The 20370-nt window shown below is 63.9% G+C and overlaps 1 protein-coding gene across 3 annotated transcripts in view; it reads right to left on the minus strand.

Annotated features, from left to right (window-relative positions):
• Nucleotides 1-3678: 3678 nt before the first annotated feature.
• The window catches only part of WNT7B (Wnt family member 7B), a 47780-nt gene continuing 31088 nt past the window's right edge, over nt 3679-20370 (minus strand). For all 3 annotated transcript variants that reach the window (XM_069490239.1, XM_069490240.1, XM_069490241.1), the window contains exons 3-4: nt 11160-11431; nt 3679-5743 (exon numbers count right to left, since the gene is read on the minus strand). In XM_069490239.1, the coding sequence (XP_069346340.1) occupies nt 5264-5743; nt 11160-11431 (752 nt within the window). In that variant the 3' untranslated portion in view covers nt 3679-5263. The remainder of the gene's footprint in view (nt 5744-11159; nt 11432-20370) is intronic.

The raw sequence follows: 20370 nt of genomic DNA on the forward strand, positions 1-20370 counted from the left end.
AGGACGAGCCAGGCGGCCTGGCCTGCCTCCCCTGGCACACCCTCCATGTGACCCGCCGGGGTGGGGTCAGCAGGGCAATCTCGGAAAAGTGCTGGGTCTGCCAGCCCTGGCTGGGCCCTGCTCAGCCCTGGGGCCAGGGAGCAGCACCCGCCCGGGGCAGGCTGCGGGGCTCTGGGTCCTGCCCCTCCGGTGCACGCGGGCAGCCACCTCCCACTCGTCTGTCTGCCCACCTGGGGCCTCCACAGGGCACCGCGGTGGGTGTCGAACCTGCAACTCTCAGATCTCCAGGACTCACAGGTCCTGACTGCCAAGGGTTCTGGGGCACCCAGGCCAGCGGATCCGTGTCCCCAGGTCCTTCAAGCCCAAAGCCCTGATGGAGATGCAGGTAGACTCCCAGAGCAGGAAGTGGGCGCAAGCTCAGACCAAGAGGAAGGTAACGGGCCAGTGTAGGATCCACTGAACTTCCTGGCTCTGGTGGCAGCGAGCAGCCCCCAGCACCCTGTGCCCAGGGCTGCCCTGCTCAGGGGAGCCCACACTTTCCCGTTGGGGCACACGGTGACTCAACTTGTCTCCTCACCACCCACCTCTCTGCCCCTCGGCCCCCAGACCTCAGCCCACCTGCCCCAGGCCAGCCCAGCCTGGGACACGTCCTCTTCCTCCCTCCACCAGGGAGAAGGGGGTCCACGGCCCCTCCGTCTAACCCCCTCTCCCACCTCCCAGTTCTGGGAGTGATGAGGTTCACCCAGATGTCTAACTCAGGTCCTGCCTGCTGTTTTTCACCCAGTCTTTCTTGCTCTGTCTTTGGTAAGGATATGGCATTGCTTGTCACCTCCTCTCTGAGACCTGCCTTAGCTGTTCCCTCCCTACTCATCTCTGTGCAGCCTTGGACAATGTCCCTGGGCCTCAGTTTTCTCTTGTGGGAGGAGGCACAAGTCAAGTAGAAGGAAGACCCCAGAGGGCCTGAGTTCAAACCAGTTTTGCCTCTCCCTGGTTATGTGGCCTTGGACAGGTCCCCTTCTTCTCTGTGCCTCAGTTTCCCCATCTGTGAAGTGGAGTTAGCACTGATCCACTTTGGGAAGGGGAGTTGTTTAGGTTTGGGATGGCTGAGGACCAGGCCCAGTATTCCCTGGAGCACCTCAGCCTGCTGGGGGCCAGTCACAGGAACAAGACCGGCCCAGAAGCCGAGGGAGTGAGCGAGGCCCTCCCAGCGAGCTCGTTGGAGAAGGCAGGTGTGGGCGGGAGGGCGTGGGGGAGGGTGCAGGCATGTGCCCAGGGGGACGGCACGGCTAGAGCAAGCAGGACAGGTGGAGGTGTGTGGTGGGCGGTGGGCAGTGGGGCAGCGGGTCAGGAAGGTCTCTGGTGGCCACACTCATGAGACAGCCTCTGCCCACCAGGGCCACGGGGCGGCCATGCGCTCTGGCCACGAGACTGCAGCTGAGTGGGCAGGGCAGGCAGCACCAGGGGGCAGGGGTGGTGCGGAGACCCCAGTGCAAAAGCTCAGCGTGAGCAAGTGTGGGCAGGGGCGTCCTCCAAACACAGAAGGGGGCCCCAGGCAGTGCCGGGCCAGAGCCCTTGTGTCCGTTCTACCAAGGGGAAACTGAGGCTCAGCAGTGGGGGGGAACTAGTTCAAAGCCCCTTGCTCTCTCCTGGCTGCCGAGGTCAGCAGCTGCATCCCCCAGCATGGGCTGCCCACCAGCAGGCAGCTGTGGGCACGTGAGTGGGATGGGATGTGCCCCCAGGACTCCAGGCGCTCCCCGCCGGAGGGTCCTCAAATCCCATCCAGCGTGGGTCTGGGGATCCTACGCTCTCTCGGGCACAGCGGGCAGGCAAGGCTGGTACAGGAACCGCCTGGCAAATCAAAGGCCTCCAGTGGGGGCCATGGCTGGCAGAGTCCAGGGCTGGCCGGAGCCGAGGGCAGGGGCGTCACCCCAAGGGATGACGAGCCACTGAGTGGGCTCCGAGGGGCTGGCGTGGAGGAAATGCTCCCCAAATATTAGCTGTAGAGGCGGAGCCTGAGGCTGGGGCCAGGTGGGCCCCCGGGCCAGGCCGGCAGTATGGGCCCTTGGAGGATGTGCACGGCGGCCCTGGGGGGCCGGGCCGGGTTGAATCACGGCCAAGAAGTGAGTACAGTCTGGGCACCAGGGCTGTGGCCGTCTCAGAGCGCTTCCTCATTCCTGGCCCCGTGGGAGTAGCCGGCCCGGCATTCCGCTGCAGCCGCCACTGCGGACTTGCTTACCGTCTCACGGGGAACCGGGGCCTCCTGCCAAACTGCCCGGCTGGCCCCAGGGGCCCCGCCAGCCACTAAGTCCTGGCCCTGGGCCACCTCCTGCTCTCAGATGGGGAGACTGAGGCTGTACATCAGGGAGTCACCCCCAGAGGCTGCCTATGTGTCAGGAAAGGACAGGGCTCTGAGTCTAGAGATCTTTCCTGTCCTCCCTTCTCCACGCCCTGGGGGGGTGCGTGCCCCTTGAAAAGCCCACCAGGAGGCCTCGCCGCTGGGATCTGGGTCTGGAGCCAGGTTCCGTGGGTGCCCATGCTGGACATAGTGAGGATGGGGGCTGTTTGATCAGTGTCTCCACCCAATGCCAGGTTGCCGGGGACAGCGGGCAGTGGCCAAACCGGCTCCGCCGCATGCTTTCCGGCCCTCGGCAGGAATGCCATTCATCGCCCATGTATGCACGGCACGGCCACCGCAGCCTGCAGGCTAAGAGGCCTCTGGGGAGAAGCAGCAAGAACTGTGGCCGGCCAGGGGCTGCCAGGCTTCAAGGGGCCTCGGGCTGCCTTCCCAGGCCTGGTGAGAGCAAGGAGGGCCCCTGGGGCCACGTGAGCCAAAATCCACCAGACACTGCTGGACAGCCCCACAGGGCCCTGAGGCCAGACCCCACTTGGGTCAGAAGAGGCGCAGAGGCATAGTCACAGCGGCCCAGGCTCAGCCCCTCCAGAGAGCAGCTCCTGCCCCGCCCGGGGAGTCAGGTCCGGGCACCAGGCCCATGGCCCTCCTCTCCCCAAAGCCTGAGCCTGTGCTGTCCAGGGAGGCCTGGAGGCCATGTCCAGCCCCCACTAGTGAGCCTTGCTGGGCGGGGCTGGCCCAAAGGTGCCCGGAGGTTGCGACGTGGGCAGGGGTCTCAGGGCCGAGGGTGGGAGGGATGGCTACCCTGGGGTAGAGCCCTCGCGGCCCGTGGGGAGGGGCGAGGAAGTCACAGGGGCTGGGGGCACGTGAGGGCCCAGGGGCTCGTCCTTGGTGGGCAGCCCGTGTGTCCCCACGGTCGGGTGAGAGCCGCAGGGGCGTCGCGGGCAGGGAACGCCACACACACTCGCTTCTCTGATTCCAGCGTTTATTGGGGCCGAGCGCTCCCCTCCAGGGGAGGCTGGCGACACAGCCGTCCGACGTGGGCACTTCAAGGACATGCAGCACCTTGGCCACCACTGTGCGGGCACATGGCATGGGTGGCAGGGCTCCCTGGGCCCCCCGAGCCTCCCACCCAGGGAAGGGCCGGCTGCTGACAGACTCCAGGGAGGGTGGGGTCTTGGTGGGGTGCCTGGCGGCCAAGGGACAGTGCTAGTGACTCGGTGGCCTCAGGGCCCCCGAGGGTCCACGCAAGCAGGAGGAGCCTGGCTCGGGGGGTGGTGGCCGCAGCCACCCCCCACCTCCAGTACCCAGTGTAGGTCACAATAATTTAAAAGACACTATAGACATTTCAACGCTATATAACAATATAAGTTAACCAGGTTCCTTGGCAGAGGACAACGGGCCTGTGGACTTGGGGTGTTCCGGGACTCGGGGTGGGGGTGAAGAGACGGGGCCGGGGGTGGGGCATTCACAGTGGCCCAGAGGCTCAGAGTGTCCGGCGTGGCTGGGTGCCAAGGCCAGGGCCCAGACGGGGTTGCTTGCCCGGGCAGTGTCCAGGCGACGTGGCTTGTCCATGGCCCAGGAGCACCCCTCCACGGCGTCCATCAAGCACCCCCTGGGGTGCCGGGGCAGTGGAGGGTGGCCCAGAAGCCAGTCGCAAACCATCCTCTCTGGCCTTGGTCAAGTTCCTCCCCCGTGCCTCAGTTTCCTCAGAGAGAGGGGTCGGAGGGTCTGGAAAGGACACGTCCAGCCCTGGATTGGGTTTGCTCAGCATGAGGTTCAGGGTGAAAGGACCAGGACAGGGCCGGGGGGACCCTCCCAGGCACCGAGAGGGGGTGTGGGCCCCACGGAGCAGTTGGGTTTCTCGAGGCACAACCTGGGCCGGGCAGAGGCCAAGGCAGGAGCCTCCACTCGAACCCTCGGGGTCTCTGGCAAGTCCTTGTGCCACACTGGGCCTCAGTGTCCGCATCTGTCAACGGGGCAGACATCCCTGCCCGCTCCCCCGCCCCCACCGGCCCCGCCGCAGCACCCTCCTGGGGTCAGGCTGGCTCCAGGGCAGGAGGGGGCTCTGTAAACTGGAGGTGCCAGGCCAGGAGGGTGACAGGATTGAGGAGGGGACGAGGCACTCCTGGAACCCGACATGGGTGACATTTTGCTTTGCTTGATATGATTTTTAAAAGAAGGGCGGGCGGCTGGAGGACCCTGTCCGTGGCTCTCTTCCGAGGCACCCCCGGCACCCTGTGGGCCACTGAGCCCCTGCCCAGCTCACTTCTGGGACCGCAGGCGTGGTGTGGTCCCCACCAACGCGGGCGGCCTCGGACATGCAGGGAGAGTAGGCAGGGAGGCTGTGGGGGCCACACAGAGCGCAGCTAAGACTGGCGACGCGCTAGAGCTGAGAATCCTCCGCGCAGACTAGGGACACATAAATAATTCTCGTCACCATCTGTCCACACCACCCTGGGGCCAAGCTGCAGACAAGGCCTGGAAAACAGTCTCAAGTGACCGGCTGGCATGGCCGTGCTGTGTCCGTGCCACCAGGCAGGCAGGGGACCCTCAGAGTCTTGTCATCACTTTGCTTTCCACGATACAGGAGCGTCCTGGAGCTTCACTTTCCCAGAAGAAAGAAAGGGGTTTGCTGGGCCCTCGGGGGGCACCAGTGCCATCGGCCTCGTCCTCTCGATAGGTCTTAGGCGCTGTTCTGCCACGGGAGGTGACGGGAGGGGGTGGCAGGAGGGAGCCCCTGGGGGACAAGGAGAGGCTGTGGGCCCTGGCTGATGCCCTCCTGCACGGGGAGCTCCCACTTTCTGCGTCCACCTCTGCCCACAGCTGGCAGCGCCGCAGCAGGGAAGGCAAGGAGTGGATGTGCAAAACGCCGCCGGGTGGGGGCGCCCGTGGCCGCCGCCGTGGCCGCCCTCACTTGCAGGTGAAGACCTCGGTGCGCTCGCTGCAGGTGTTGCACCTGACGAAGCAGCACCAGTGGAACTTGCAGTTGCACTGCCAGACCTTGGTGTACTGGTGGGTGTTGTAGCCGCGGCCACAGCACATGGTGTCGCAGCCGTCTGCGCCGGGCGAGGTGCGGTTGCACAGGCGGCCCTGCGTGCCCACGCTGCCCGTGGCCGCGTCCTCCTCGCAGTAGTTGGGCGACTTCTCGATGTACACCAGGTCCGTCTCCATGGGCTTCTGGTAGCTGCGCAGCTGTTTGATGCGCAGGAAGGTGGGCTGCCGCAGGCGGCTGGCCCGCACCACCTCCACCTGCACGGCCGCGTTGTACTTCTCCTTGAGCAGGTGGCCCACCTCGCGGAACTTGGGCAGCGTGGTCCAGCAGGTCTTGGTGGTGCACGAGCCTGACACACCGTGGCACTTGCACTCCAGCTGCATCCGGTCTTCCAGAACCTGCAGGTGACAGAGCAGCTGCTCGACATGACGCAGCCCAAGCTGGGCGCCACCCAAGCCCCCGCCCCCACCTCCAGCCTGACCCCAGAGCCCACGCCTCCACTTCGCGCTGTGTGACCACAGGTGAGTGTCTCTCCCTCTCTGAGCCTCAGCCTCCTCGTGCATTAAATGAGGCTGCTAACAACAGGTCCCTACGGCACAGGACGGGTCCAGCGGGAATATTCAGGACTTGGCAGAGCTTGGTGTACGTTCATCCAATGTGTTTTGTTAGGTTCTCACAGCCCTGCAAGGCGTGGCTCTACCACCGTCAGTGTGCTGATGAGGAAACTGGGCTCAGGTGCAAGAGACTTGCTGCAGGGCATCGGGCAGTGAGGGGCCCAGCAACAGTAGGTGCTTAATGAGTGTGCGTCCCTCCCTCTTGCCACTCCCTGCCCTTGTGCCTGGGATAGGGGCTGGCATGCAGTTGGTGCTTAACCAGCGCTGTTCGTGAGAGCCTGGCATGCCCGTGGAGCTCAGTGCACGTCTGCCCAAGGACCTGCCAGGGACGGAGGGGTGAGTGTGCGGGTCGCCAGGCGGCCGTGCTGGGAAGCGGGTGGCCCCGGCCTGCCGATGTTGTTCTTTCTCCCCAGCTCCACGGGGCCCTCGATGGGCGCAGCCGTGTGTTTTCCTTGGGCCTCCCTCCGAGGCCCCGGAAGGCCCGTTCCCAGAGCCAGCCATGACCCCAGGTACTCATTTACCCGGATCGAAAGGGCCCTGCCAGCCAGGCCTGATTAAAGATGGGGAATCATTAGCTGCTGCTCCGCGGCGGCAGAAGGGCCATTTGTCAGCTGTCGGGGCTCCTCTGGCCCCACCTGGGCAGCCCAGCTCTGGCCTCTGGGCCAGAACTCATAGTCAAGGGGCACCTGCTGTCAGCCCCCGCTCTGGCCCACAGAAGTCCCGGCAGGTGAATGAACACATGGATGAACAAGCGAGTGGACGACAAAGAGGGCGGGAGTCATATCCCACAGTCACGACCACTACCCCAAGCACCTTCCCCTGGCCCAGCACGTGAGGCCCTGGATCTCAGAGGGGGCCTCTGGGGCTCACAGTCCAGTGAGGGAGGAGGAGGAGGACGTGCACGATCAGGTGCTGCAGGAGCCCACGAGAACCTAACCCTGCCAGGCGATGGTGCCTGGGCTGGGGCCTTCCTGGATGAGATGGCGCCCACACTGGGTATTGATGGATGAGTAGGAGCTCGTTAGACAAAGAGGAGGGTGTTCCAGGAGAGGTTCAACATGGGCAAAGGTGTGGAGACCACCAGGCCTGAAGGGAGAGACCAGGCCACACACATGTCAAGTGGGCGCAGGGTGGGCCCTGAGGCTGGGCCTGGAGTTGGGGGTGTCTTCTGCTCTGCATGAGTGGAGAGGACTGGAGAGGACTGGAGAGGCCAGGGAGGAGGACGAGGAGGGAGGCTGACAGCAGGTGCCAGGAGCTAATCCTCCCCAGAGGGACCTTGATGGCCCAAGGCCTGGCTGGGTGTCCGGACTAGGGGTTTTGTGTGCCAGATGGCCCTCTGGTGTCCCCACTGTGGCCTGTTGCACAGCTGCCTCCCCACTGCGCTCTGCTGCCCTCCCCCGACCCCTCGGCCCCCGTCTCCCCGTCCGCATCTAGGCCAGGTGGCTCGGCCTGCACCCTCCTGCCTGGGGACCTTCAGACCCTGCATGGCCAGGCCAGGGACCGGCAGCCGATGAAGCCGATTGGGCAGCTGTTTGCAGAGTGAGGGGCCACATCCTCGCTTGGCTGGGTCCCCTGGGCCAGAGCCTCTCCCGGGAGGTGATCACAGGATTCAAGAATGTGCTGTTTCCTTCTCCTGCGCCCTGGCCATGAGCGCGACAGCAATGGTGGCGCCAGCGGCAGCGGAAATGTTGGGGCAGAGACCGGGCCCCGCCCCAGAAGACCACAGGGCAGGGCGCGGAGCAGGCGCTGAGGGAGCTGAGGCAGGGGCCGCTGCCGCAGGCTGTGGTTCCTCTGCCCGCCAGGGCTGTGGGGGGTGAGTGGACTGGGGGCCCCTCTGGGAAAGAGGCAATTTCGTGTTCTTTGTAGAATAAAGGTGTGGCCCATGCTCTGGGAACAGTGCTCCGTTGTAGCCCAGGGGCTGGGGGAGCATGGGGGTGTGGACCAAAGTCCTTCCGGGGGAGCCTGGCGGCCGGATGCGCCAACAGAAGGCACCTCGCGCACCGCCCCAGCCACAGCCGGGGCCGGCGGGGGGGCCCTGCACACCCTTCGCCGGGGCAGCTCCCAGGCATGCCCATTGCCCAACCCTCGTGGCGTGGGCCTGACGTGCCAGCCCCCTGGGGACACGGCCCGTGCCGGCTTCACCCTCTGACCACAGGCCCACGTCGTGGACTGAACGTGGTCAGCAAGCGAAGCTATTTCATCAGCCACTGGGCTGAGATGGAGAGAGTGTGGCCATGAGGTCCTGCCAGGCTGGGGGGACAACTTCTCGGCTCTGGGCTTGGCATGAGTCTTGTGGCGCCTCGGTCAGGTAAGGGCTGTGCTGAGACATGGTACACGTCCAGCTAATAGGGCACCTGCCCTAGCTCCCGGAGCCAGGGGTGCTCCACAGCGATGACCCCCACCCTCACGTGACCTAGAGAGGAGCACAGAGGTGTCCCGATGACAGCCCCGGGCCTCCCAGGTGGACGATCTCTTGCCTTCACTGGGGTGGTGCAGACGGAAGACACCCGGCTTCCACTGGCCCAGGCATGGCCTCCGTCTGCCCCACGCAGCAGCGGGCCACGCACTGGCCAGCACTGGTCACTCACGCCTGCATAACCACAGGGGACACCCCAGGGCTCCTCCTGCACAGGCACCGCGTGGCTGCTCACGGGGGCCCACCCAACCCGTGCAGAACTTTCGGGGGCAGCCAGGGCCAGGGCTCGTGGAAGCAGGGCGAGAGTAGGCCTCCGGGCTCAGCCCCTCTGACCCCCACCCGCCAGGGCACCGGCCTGGGGTGAACAGCCAGTGTGGTGGGCTGAATAGCAGCCCTTCTCCAAGTTCACGTCTCCTTGGAGCCTCTGAAGGTCCCTCACTTGGAAATGGGGTGTTTGTAGCTGTAGTTAAGGAAAGGATGGGGATGAGAGAACGCTGGGCTATCCACTGGCACTAATCCAATGGCCAGTGTCCTCCTGAGAGACAGCAGAGGAGACAGGCTCCGGGGAGGAGGCCACGTGAACACAGGCCGGGGCTGGAGTGACGCGGCCACGAGCCGAGGAGCACCGGCCGCCATCGGAAGCTGGCAGAGGCAGGCAGGATCCTCCCCTGGGGCCTTGCAGGGATTGGGCCGGGCCGGCCAACACCTACTGGGCTCCTGGCCCCAGACTGCATGAGAACACACACGTGTGGCACGTAGCCGTGGCGGCTGCAACTTGCTTTCCACCTGACCTGCTGCACAACGTGCTCCTGAGGCAGTGGGGGTGGGGCAGGCCCAGAGCCCTGGGAGGGGCGAGAGCACCAGCACTAGGGGGCCGTGAAAGTCTAGATCCAGTTCTTCTGGAAACCCCAAAGTGTCCCACCCACCCCCACCCCTGCCACCATTAGCACTTTGCTGCTGGGAGAAGGAGCTTGCCACCGAGGGTCACTGTGAAGCCACTACCTTTTCCAAGGGCTCAGGCCACACCCGTGCCATGGCTGCACAGCCGGGGGCTGTTGGAGGGGTGGGGGAGGAAAAGTGCCTCTTGCCCACCATGCAGATGAGGAGACGGAGGCTCAGTAGAGGGACGGGCTCGGCCAGGGCCTCACAGAGAGTTGAGGACAGCGCCGTCTGGGAGTCCAGTAGCTGACCACTTTAGGCCCTTTCCTGTGGCTGCCCCGTCCCTGCCGAGCCTTCAGCCTGCCATCCATTCAACCATCCATCATCTATCCATCCATCCATGATCCATCCATCCATCCACCCATCCATTCATCCACCTATCCATCTATCCATCCAAACATCATCCATCCACCCATCCATAATCCATTCATCCACCCACTCATCTATTTATCTATCCACTCATCTATCCTTCTATCCAACCATCATCCATCCATCCAAACGTCAACCATCCATCATCCATCCACCCATCATCCCTCCATCCATTCATTTGATGATGATAACCACTGGCTGCATGAAAATCTCTACAAAAGAAAGTCAAACCCTTGGCATGATGTTCAAGATCTGTTCTGTGCTGGCCCCTGATTGCTTCTTCGGCCCCGTCTTATGCTCCCCCAGCCTGAACCATCTGCAGCCTCTTGGGGGCCAGCTCCTCTTGCCTTTGCTCTTCTCAGCTCTGACATGTCCTTTAAGGATCCACTCTGACGGCACCTCTTCCAGGAAGCTTCTCTCCCCTCCCCAACCCCCCAGGCTCTTGCTGTCCTGGGTGTGGTCCCTATATCCCTCATGTGGACCCAGCTCCCATAGCCAGGGCCATGTCTGGTTCCTCTCTACCCCTGTGCCCAGCCTAGCACCTGGCCCACAGAAAGGACAGGGAGCGTTTGTTGAATGAAGAAGTGAGTGACCAGTGGCCTGGGGCACAGAGATTCTTCAACTCCTCTTTGCCTGGGAGGCAAGTCTGCCTGTGCCTGAGGAGCCTCTCAGGCCCTGCTTCCCTAGGTGCAGCCCCCGGGGAGGGGAGCCGGGCAGGCCAGGCTTTCCACTTGGCTGGCCGCTCTATCTCGGGCCATCTTGCCGCCATGGCGGCTGCTCCTCCCAGCCAGTATCTGGGCCCTCATCTCCCTGCGGGTGGGGCCAGGCTCGCCCTGGCTTCTTCCCCAGTGTCCCTATCTGAATTTCCTCCACTAGCACCCCACACGCCATCCTATGCACGCGGGAAGCTGGCTGCTCTTCAAGAGCCCCCGACTCACAGCGTCCGCCTTGCTCAGGCTGCTCCCCGTCCTGGGAGCATCCCGTCCCCAGCCTCTCAAGGTGATCAGGCCAAAGGCTGCCTCCTCCAGGAAGTCTCTCCTGGCATGTTGGCATGGCCTCTGGGACCTGGGACCGGGAACACCAAGGGCAGGGACATAAGGCGGTGGCTGGGCACCCCTCACCCCGAGGTCCTCAGCCAGCCCAGCTGACACCCTGGATGGAAACAGGGTCCCTGTCCAGCCCTGCTACCCACCAGCTGGGGGCTGTGGGCACGTCATGTCGCCACCCAGGGCCCCAGTTTCCACACTTCGGGGATGGGAACAGCATGGCTGCTGCTTAGAGCTGTCCGGCGGCTCGAAGGGATGCATATGGAGGCCCCAGGGCGCCTGGCGCCACCCACCGCACACCTGCGGGGCTCAGGTCACCAACTGCCTCCACTAGAAGAGGCACCTGAGGCTCAGAGAGGTTGGGGACCCTCGGGTGGCACAGTGGTCACACTCGACCCAGCAACGGGCCGCGCCCTGCGTCCCGCCCTACCTTCCTGCCAGCCTCGTTGTTGTGCAGGTTCATGAGGCGCCGCGCGTTCTTCTTGATCTCCCGGGCGTCCACGAAGCGCCGGGAGAAGTCGATGCCGTAGCGCACGTCGGCGGAGCAGCCGCCCCACTTCCAGCCTTCGGCCTGGTTGTAGTAGCCCTGCTTCTCGCGGTCGCAGCCGCAGTTGCTCAGGTTGCCCTGGCTGCAGGCGGCCGTGACGGCGTGGGCCACGCCGGCCGCGGTGATGGCGTAGGTGAAGGCAGCCTCACGGCTCCCTGCGGGAGAGACGGCACGCACGGTGAGGCCACGCAGCTCGGAGCCCGGTGGGCTCGGGCGACTGAGGGTTGGGCCTTGGTCTACCTGCTACTGGCTGGCTGTGTGACCCTGGGCTCATCACTTCCCTCTCTGAGCTTCCGACTCACCAGAGTGGAGCTGAAAGTGCCCGCCTTGCAGGGCTGTGGTGAGGGCAGTGCCTGGTATACAGCAGGCACTCAGTGCACGCTGTGGCCCTCCCACCAGCATGTAACACCCCATTGTCAACTTCTCTCCCTGTTCCCAAGGGAGGGACAGGCCCAGTTTCTCCAGCCCTGGGAGTGAGCAGGGAGCAGTGGGGGGTCCGTGCCTCTGCCCCCTCCCCTCTGCCAGCCTCCCAGGAGCTGCTCCTCGAGGACAAGCCATTTGCACTGACCCCCGTGGGGACCGTGTGTGCGTGGAAGATGGAAGCCGGGGCCGTGGGGGGCACAGGGGCGCCCCAGCCCCACCCGCCAGCCAGGAGCCCAGGCGGATGCCGTGCAGTGAAGCCCACCCAGGCTCTCTGTTGCCGCCTCCCTTTCTGACCACCCCCCTTCACCCCATCACCAGGCCCTGGTCCCCTGAGTCTCCCCTCTCCTCCCAACACCCCTGCCTGGCTGAGGGCCCCTCAACTGCCCAGACTTGGGCACCAGTCCTCCCTGCCCCTCACTCCCCCAGCTGCCAGCTGGGTCCTTCCAAGTGCGGTCCGGGCTGAGCCCTCCCTCCTGCTGGCAGAGCCAAGCCCACGGCTGGGCTGGGAAGGGAAGGTGCCAGGCCAGTGCCCGCTGGCCTCCCTACGCCTCTCCCGTCTTCTGCCCAGAACAATGACTCCATCCTCCTGGGTGCTGCTCACATCCCCGGGGGGTTATGTGATCTCTGGTGAAATTCCCTTCCCTTCACGCCCAAATGTGAAGGACCTCCCAAGGCCTGGTTCCAACGCCTCCTCCTCCAGGCAGCCTCTCCAGACTTCCGGCCAGGAGGGCACCCTTGCTGCCGACCCTAGTCCCAGCCATGACCTGGATCCAGACACTCTCTCCCTCGTCAGCCCTACAGGTGGGGACTTCCGCATGAGTCCAAAGCCTCCTTGTCCACTTCTAACTAATTCTTTATCTCCCACAGCCCCAGGCCGGGTCCTGAGTGTCCTTCCGTCCCGGCCCTGCACTCTCGGGTCCCTCTCCGCTCGCCCATGCCCGGGGCTGTGTGGGCTCCAGGCCCGGCGCCTGGCGCCATGCAAGCTCAGCAACGCCGCCTGGAGAACCAAGAGCCAAACCCCACGAGCGGGGGTCTCACCGCCCGTCTCAGCAGCACCCGGAGAGGCCCAGCGCCCAGTCGCAGGACGGCAGCGGGAGACCCACTTTGCAGCCGCTGCACGAGTCCCGTGCCCAGCGCCCCACAAGCACCAGCCGGGCCCTCACTGTGCCGTCCTGTGACCAGGGCTGAGGTGACTGCCGCAGACGGAGAGAGGCTCCACGGCTGTCAGCTCTGTTCCATGAGCCACCGCTGAGCACCAACTGCATGCCCGGCCTCACGCTAGGGCTGTGTGCCCTGGGGGCCACCTCCTTAACCCCAACCAGCTGGGGGGCTCACCTAGGTGGGGCCCCTCTTCCCCTGGGATATTTTCCAAGGGGTGAGGACCAGGGCGGGGCCACTGTTCTTAGGGGCCCAGGACCGAGTGGACTTTGGTGGCCGTCCGCTGTCATGGAAGGGGCCCAGCGTCTTGGGAGCCTCTTTCCTCTGAGAAGAACTGCGGGGAGGGAGGTGACCAGCGTCCCCTCCTCCCCAGCAAGATGGGAGCTGCGAAGGGCCTCCTCCTTCCAGCTCAGGACGCTCAGCCCCTGCCTGCCGGGCTTTGCCCCGCCAGCCCCGCCTCTGCTCTTCTGCCCACTCCCTCCCTGGGACTGGGACGGGGACAGGGAGGACATGGGACTCCATCTCCCTGGGTCTCAGTGAGGTCAAGAGGATCTGAAGGGTTTGAAGTGGGTTATTGAACTCTTTGCATTGCCTGAGCCCAGCAAGCAGGGCCTGAAGGCCTCACCAGGGCCACACGGACAGAGGGAAGGAGAGGAAGTAGGTGGGGAAATGAGGAAAGAGCTGAGAGAATGGGCACGAGGGGGCATCGTGGCACCTCAAAGGATTCCCTGACCTGCCTCTGTGGAGTGGAGTCAGGGAAGGCTTCCTGGAGGAGTTGACATCCTAAGTAAGTACAGCAAGTCTTAGCAAGGACTATGAATTAACTCCCTGCGCGTGTGTGTGTGTGTGTGTGTGTGCTGGGTGTGACAGCCGAACGGGCGGACACTCTCAGAGGTGGGCCCGGCAGGGGTGACGGTGCCGAGGTGTGGAACAGTTTGCTGTGGTCAAGGGTAGTAACAGAAGAGGGTAGCGGTCGGGGGAGCCAGATGGAAGCAGGTGGCAGGTGTGGCGCCAGACGCGGTGGGACTTGGATGTCAGGTGCGCACCCCGGCTATGCGGGGACGAGGATTCTGGAAGCAGACGGGCAGAGCTGTGCTGGCCTGTCCCTCTCACAGCCAACACTCACATGGCTCTCACCTGCACCAGGCACGCTGCCAGCCCTTCACATGTGTCTCACGTAACTCTCACGCAAAGCAGGTGGAATCATTATTTCCATTTCACAGGTGAGGAGACTGAGGCCCAGAGGGTGTGAAACCAGGTGTTAGTGGCTGAGGCAGGGTGGGAGCCCGGGCCGTGGATTCAAAGCCCAGAAAGGCTGAGGGAGCGGCTCAGGCCTGGTGCGGGGGGCCCTTGGAAGCCATCGGCCCCCAGCGTGGCTGGTTTGTAGCTAAGGGACCCTCGGCCGGTGGAGACTGGGAAGGGGCTGAGCAGCCCCGGAGGAGGACGCCGCGTGGGGACCGGCTGCAGACCTCGGTGCGGGGCTGGCGCGGGCAGACTAGGGCTGGGGAGCTCTGGGGAGGCCGAGCTGGCTGCGGAGTGGGCACGTGTCACAAGCGAGGCCCCCAGTGGAGGAGGCTGGGAAGCCAGAGCGAAGGTGCAATGGCGTCAAGAGGCAGAAGTCCCTGCGCGAGGACGATGTGGCTCTCCTCCTCCTGCCAGGCGAGCGGGTCGGGGTGGACGTCCTGCTGCCCCGGAGCCCCCAGGCGGGCCGCAGGTGCCAAGGCTGGGTCTGCGAGCTCCGAGGATGGGCCGCGGTAGCCGCGCGCCCGTCCTTCCTGCAAGTTCCCGCCCTCACCTGGCCGTGCCCACCCCAGGCTCAGTTACTCATCAGTTACTCACCGCCGGCCACTCCCGCTAACTCCTTCTTTATTTGGTTTTAATGAGCCAAACCCTCTCGTCTCTCGCCATGGAGACGAGGGGGAGGTAAACTGCAGAGAGAAGTTGCAGTTTTGGGAGAATCAACAAGAACGGCGTTGGGTCCCGCGAGAGTCGCTGCCAGGGACCGTGGCTCCCGTGTGCCCAACAGGCCGCGTGTGTTGTCGCCTGTAATCCTCACAGCAGCCCCACGGGGAGGGCCGGTTGCCCCATTTGACAGACCGGACGCCAGCTCAGAGGGCCTCGTAACTCGCCCCAGGTCACGCCGTGCTGGGCGTGGAGCCGAGGGCAGAGCAGTTCCAGGCTTCCCCGTCTCCCTCCCGAAACCACTCCCGGGGCCCCGGCTGGGGCGCCTTGCCAGTCCAGCCGTGCGTGCTCCCTCCCGGGCAAGGGCGTGTGAGTGCTTAGATCTAGGAGACGCTGATCCCTGGTACCCGGTGCAGACAGCCCAGACCTGTGGGCCTTGCCCAGCAACATCGATGGCTCCCGGGGTCTCTGTGACGATGCCCAGTGCCTCGGCCCGGCCCCCAAGGCCTGAGCTCACCTGTCCTCACCCACCACTCTGAGCTCTGCAGCCGCTCCAGATATAATGGGGGATGTTGGACGAAGGTAGCCGGGATGCTCTGTGGGGCCAGCAGCTGTCCTGGGGGCCCCTCTCAGGACCCCGAGCCTGCCCAGCACAGGTCTGTACGCTCAGACACTGGAGCCGCGGCAGCGTCCGGCAGTACCCTTGAAATGCCAGTGACAGGTGGGCAGGCCCCGTGCTGGCCCCACCCCACAGGCCCTGTTGAGCCCCCACGTGGGTTTCTGAGTCCTAATGGTCCCCAAGGGCCCCAGCCTTGACACAGGGCCCCTGTCCCCAGTGCAGTCTGTCCTGGGTGCCTGGGCCAGTGACGGTGCACACCGTTAGCCCACGGCCCCACCGAGGTTCAGGATGGAGCAGGAGCTGCTGGGAGGGAGACTCAGGGCAGAGAGAGCCAGGAGCACTGGACCTGGAGTCTCACAGCTGCTGTGGCCCCAGGCAAGTCACAACCCCTCTCGGAGCCTGTGTTCCAATCTGCCGCAGCAGCCAGTGCAGAGAGCAAACAGGACTAACAGGCGGCCCGTGGGCCAGGCCAGCTGCGGGGCCACCACACGCAGCTAGGACTCCCAGGACAGGCCAGGGATCTCTCCCAAAGGCCCGGCCCAGCAACCTTGCCCGGGTGTCCATCCACTCACATTCTGGGTAAACCCAGAGCAGCAGACCCTCAGAGACCACCACGTGGGGACACTGAGGCCACACTGCCCTCTCTGCAAGTTACTTGAGCTCAAGCCCTCACTGAGCCTGCGGTGGCCCCGCCGCGAGGCCAGCAGACCCGGGAAAGGGGGCGAGGCTGGGCAGCGCTGTGTCCACCAGTCAGCCCCTCACTCTGACCCTGAGAAGGAGGAGGAGGAGGAGGGTGCTGGAGACCCTGGCAGACCCTGGTGAGCAACTTCTGGAAAGAACAAATGCACCTCCAGAGCAAAGCCAGGGATGTCCCCGGCTGTCCCCTCCTTCCGGGGGCAGAGCCAGGGGCTGAGCCCACCCTCCCCCAGCCCAGGTACGGCCTCTCCCCACCCCTCCATCATGACCTGCCACTTCCTAGCGTCCACAGGGGGCCACACACTATTTTTAGAAAGCCATAAAAAGCCGTAATTGAGCGCATAGTGACCCGATTAACTACTCTGGGGGGCAGGGCGGGAAGGCCCGGGGTTCCCTCTTAGAAGGGGGGGAATCCGGAACCTCAGCGCCTGCCTCCCTCCCCGGCCAGAAGCCCGAGGCCCAGGGAGGGGCAGCACGCTGCCCAAGGTGACCCGGCAGCTCAGGACAAGGGGAGCCGGGACCTGACACTATCGAGTGGCCGAGGTGAGACAAAAGTCCGGGGGCCACACACAGTCCCAGAGGACGAAGGGAGGCTCAGCGTCTGGCACCTCAAGTTCTAGTCCAGACCCCAAACTTGGCCAGTGAGGTGACCTCAGACCAGTCAGGGGCCTTTCTGTGTCCGTTTCCCCACTGACAAAATGAGGATAATTGCTCCCATGTGGCCAGAAGGGCACGGTCCAGGGGGCAGGCTGACCTGAGCTTCGTGTCCACGCACGTGACACACAGCACACCCGGGATCGTCACGGGCATCCACATTTGGGCGTTGCTGTGCGGCACGTGTGTACCTCTGCGTGTGCGCCCGGCGTACGCCTGGGCCTGTCCTCGCATGCGGGGTCCGGGACGACAGCCAGTGCTGTGCACGTGTGTCTGAGCCGTGGCCAGCACCGCTCCGCTCACCCTTCCGCTCTGCCAACCTGCGTTTGCCTCTCTTTAAAAAAAAAATGACGTTTTCTACAACTCAATAACAAAAAGGTTGACAACCCAATGAAGAACGGGCAAGGCTCACAGATGAGCAGGTAAAGAAAGCGTGGTTTGTAGACACAATGCCGCACTGTCCAGCGAAAAGAATGGGATCCTGCCATTCGCAGCAACACGGACGGGACTGCGACCCTTAGAAACAAGCCAGGCACAGAAAGACAAAAATCACACGTTCTTGCTCATACGCGGGAGCTAAAACGTGGCTGTCACGGGGGGAGAGTAGCTGGGGAGAGTGCGGGGGACGGAGAGAGGTGGGCAGAGGGGCACAGACACACAGTTCTCGTGAACGGTTGCACAGTAGGGTGACTATAACAACAACATCTTGTGTGTTTCAAAATAGTTGGAAAACCTGAGATGTTCCCAATACACAGAAATGACAAATACTCGGCAACACAGACCCTAAATCCTTTGACTTGATCACCACGCACCGTACCCACGTATCAAAATATCCCACGTACCCCACACATAGGTACAATGTTATGTATTAAGTTAAAAACTTTAAAAATTAAAGCCAAGAACTAACGGGCAAAGGCTGGGAGCAGGTGTGGCGTTTCTCCAAAGGTCTAACGGTGGCCGACAAGCGCGGGGAGGATGCGCCACGTCACCAGCTGCCGAAGACGCGCCAGTCGCACCCGCAAGGAGATGCGCTTGGCTCGCTGGGCTGCTGAAATAAAAAGGCCGACAATGGCGAGCGCGGCAAGGAGGTGGGGAGGTCGGGACCCTCACACCGCCGGGGGCATCGTGACGGTGCAGCCACCGTGGAAACTTTGGCGGTTTCTCAAGAACGTCACCGTAGAGCTATCACCTGACCAGCTACGCCACGCCGAGGCTCAAACGCAAGACAAATGAAGACACACATCCCCACAACCGTTCACTCGGTGTTATCTGTAACAGCCGGAAGAGGAACAGCCCCGATGTCCAGGGATGGGTACAGATGAACGACATACGGCCCGTCCACACGACAGGCGGGACACCCGTCACCTTAGACAAGAAGTGCAGCGCTGACCACGCTGCGGCGTGACAAAGCTCACAGACGTTGCGCTGAGTGGACGAAGCCGACACTCGAGGCCACGTACGCTGTGACTGCGTCTGTACGAACCGTCCAGACAGGGACCCCTGAGGCAGACGGTGTCACCAGGGCTGGGGCGTCGCGGATGGCAACTGAAAGTGCAGGGTTTCTTTGTGGGGTGATGAAAATGTTCTACGGTCGATCGTGGTGGTGTCCGCACAGCTCCGTGGATGCGCTACACACCTGACCCGCACGGCCCGAATGCACAGGTGCACAGCAGGTGCGTTCTGCCCCGAGAGCACTGCCATGGAAACAGCACCTGAGGGTCCCATGCACCTTGTCCTTCTTGGTTTAAACCCTCACAGGGTCCCCTCAGTATGAATTAAGGTCCCACCTCACAATTAGGACACTGGGCTCAGAGAGGCAGGGGACGGGCCCCAGGTCACACAGCAGGTGAGCCGTGGAGCTGGGATCTGACCTGGGACCCCAGAGTTCACTCACGCTCAGCCCACTCTGCACCCACCGGGGCAGGACGACCCTAGCGGTTCTGCCTCCCACCTCACTGACCTGGGCCCCTCGCTCACCTGTGTCGCCCCTGACGCCCGACCCTGCCTTTTACCACTCGCTCTGTCACCGTCCGTGTGCCCCACCCCGAGTGCAGCCCCCCTCCCAGCCAAACCCCCAGAGTCTCGGGGGTGAGGCCCTCGGCCCGCACCCATCCGTCGAGCCCTTGTCCGAGGCCAAGCACAGAGCAGGGCTGGGGGTGGGGGCAGACAGGCTGGGAGGGGTTCACGGATAGTGGAGGTCGCGGGCAGCCTAAGAGCCAGGCAGGGGTCATCAGGAGAGGGTGGCTGGACCAGGGCGCAGGGTGGCTAAAGAGGCCTCCTCTCAGCAAGGGATGCTGAAGGTAGGCCCTGAATGATGAGACAGTGAGGAAGGCAAAGGCACAGGGAACAGTGTTCCAGACAGAGGGAACAGCAATGCTAGGGCCCTAAGGTGGGAACAAGCTGAGCATGTGTGGTTTGTCCCAGCGGCCATCAGTAGAGATGAAGTGAATGACAGTCCTTGGGCTGCACCGTGTCGCCCTAGGGGAAGATCTTAGACTTTATTCTAAGACTGGGAGCCCCTAGAAAGGGTTGCTCTGACGTTTTAAAGGACCCTCTGGCCGACCCCATGGGGAGGCCGTTGCAAGGGTCTGGGTGAGAAATGCTGGTGGCCTGCCAGGTGGAGGAGGTGAGTGGCCAGGTTTGGGACGGTTTGAAGGTGGAGCCAATGGGACTGGCAGGTGGATTGGGCGAGGGGTTTAGGGAGAGTCCAGAAGGGATCCCACGTGGGCCGGAGCAATGTGTGGGGCGGTCACCAAGGCGGGGTGAGGAAGATCAGGTCTGGGGGCATCAAAAGCGTTGCCTTGGCCATGGGGGTGCAGGGTGCCGGGGGCAGCAGGGGGAGGCGAGGGGCAGACGGGCACTCGGCCTGGCACCAGGGAGACGTCCAGCCTCGCCAGCCCCCATACCTGGGGCCAACCCCACGTAGAACTGAGGCCCTGCTGGGTGAGTCTGGCCAGGTCCCCCACTCCCCGGGCCTCAGTTTCCCTGTGCACTGCGGGATGAGGCCCAGCGTAGTGAGTGGGTTTTCCTTAAACTCTCTCTAACAGGGCAGCTTCTGTCAGACGGATCTTCAAAAACACCAGGTTGAACAGGGATGCTGGGGCTGAAGCGGGGCAGGGATGCGGTATGGGGTGGGGTCTCTGTGGCCTGGGCATGGGGACACTGCTGGCTGGTGGCCCCCTCCGCCCCCCAGCCCCCAGGCTCCTCACGAGCCTAGAACTGGATGGGGAGCACTGCCCCAACACACCAGGTTTGTGGGTGGGAGACAGACCCAGCCACGCCGCAGGTCCCGGCTGAGCTGGTGCGGGGCCCGTGTCCAGGCTGGGGGCCTGGTCTGGACAGGACACTGAGGTGGCTGCTGGGCACAGAAGCTGGGAAGAGAAGCCCAGGGACCCAGGAAGGGGCCCAGAGTGTCCCCTGTGCCTGCCCACACCCCAGCCTGGGCCCAGTCACAGGGTACAGCTCCCTGCCCGAGCTGGTCTTAGATCTGCCCCCTGCACCCTGGGCCCAGGCTGGGGGCATTGGAGGGAGGCAGGGAGGCGGTAGGCAAGTCTGTGATGCCTCCAGGCCCCGGCTAGGCCCAAATCCCTCCTTATGCAGTTGCAGGATCGGAAGCCCAGAGCCCCAGCCCACCGGGCGCCC

The sequence above is a fragment of the Eulemur rufifrons genome, chromosome 16 (assembly GCF_041146395.1).
Source record: "Eulemur rufifrons isolate Redbay chromosome 16, OSU_ERuf_1, whole genome shotgun sequence".
Taxonomy (NCBI): domain Eukaryota; kingdom Metazoa; phylum Chordata; class Mammalia; order Primates; family Lemuridae; genus Eulemur; species Eulemur rufifrons.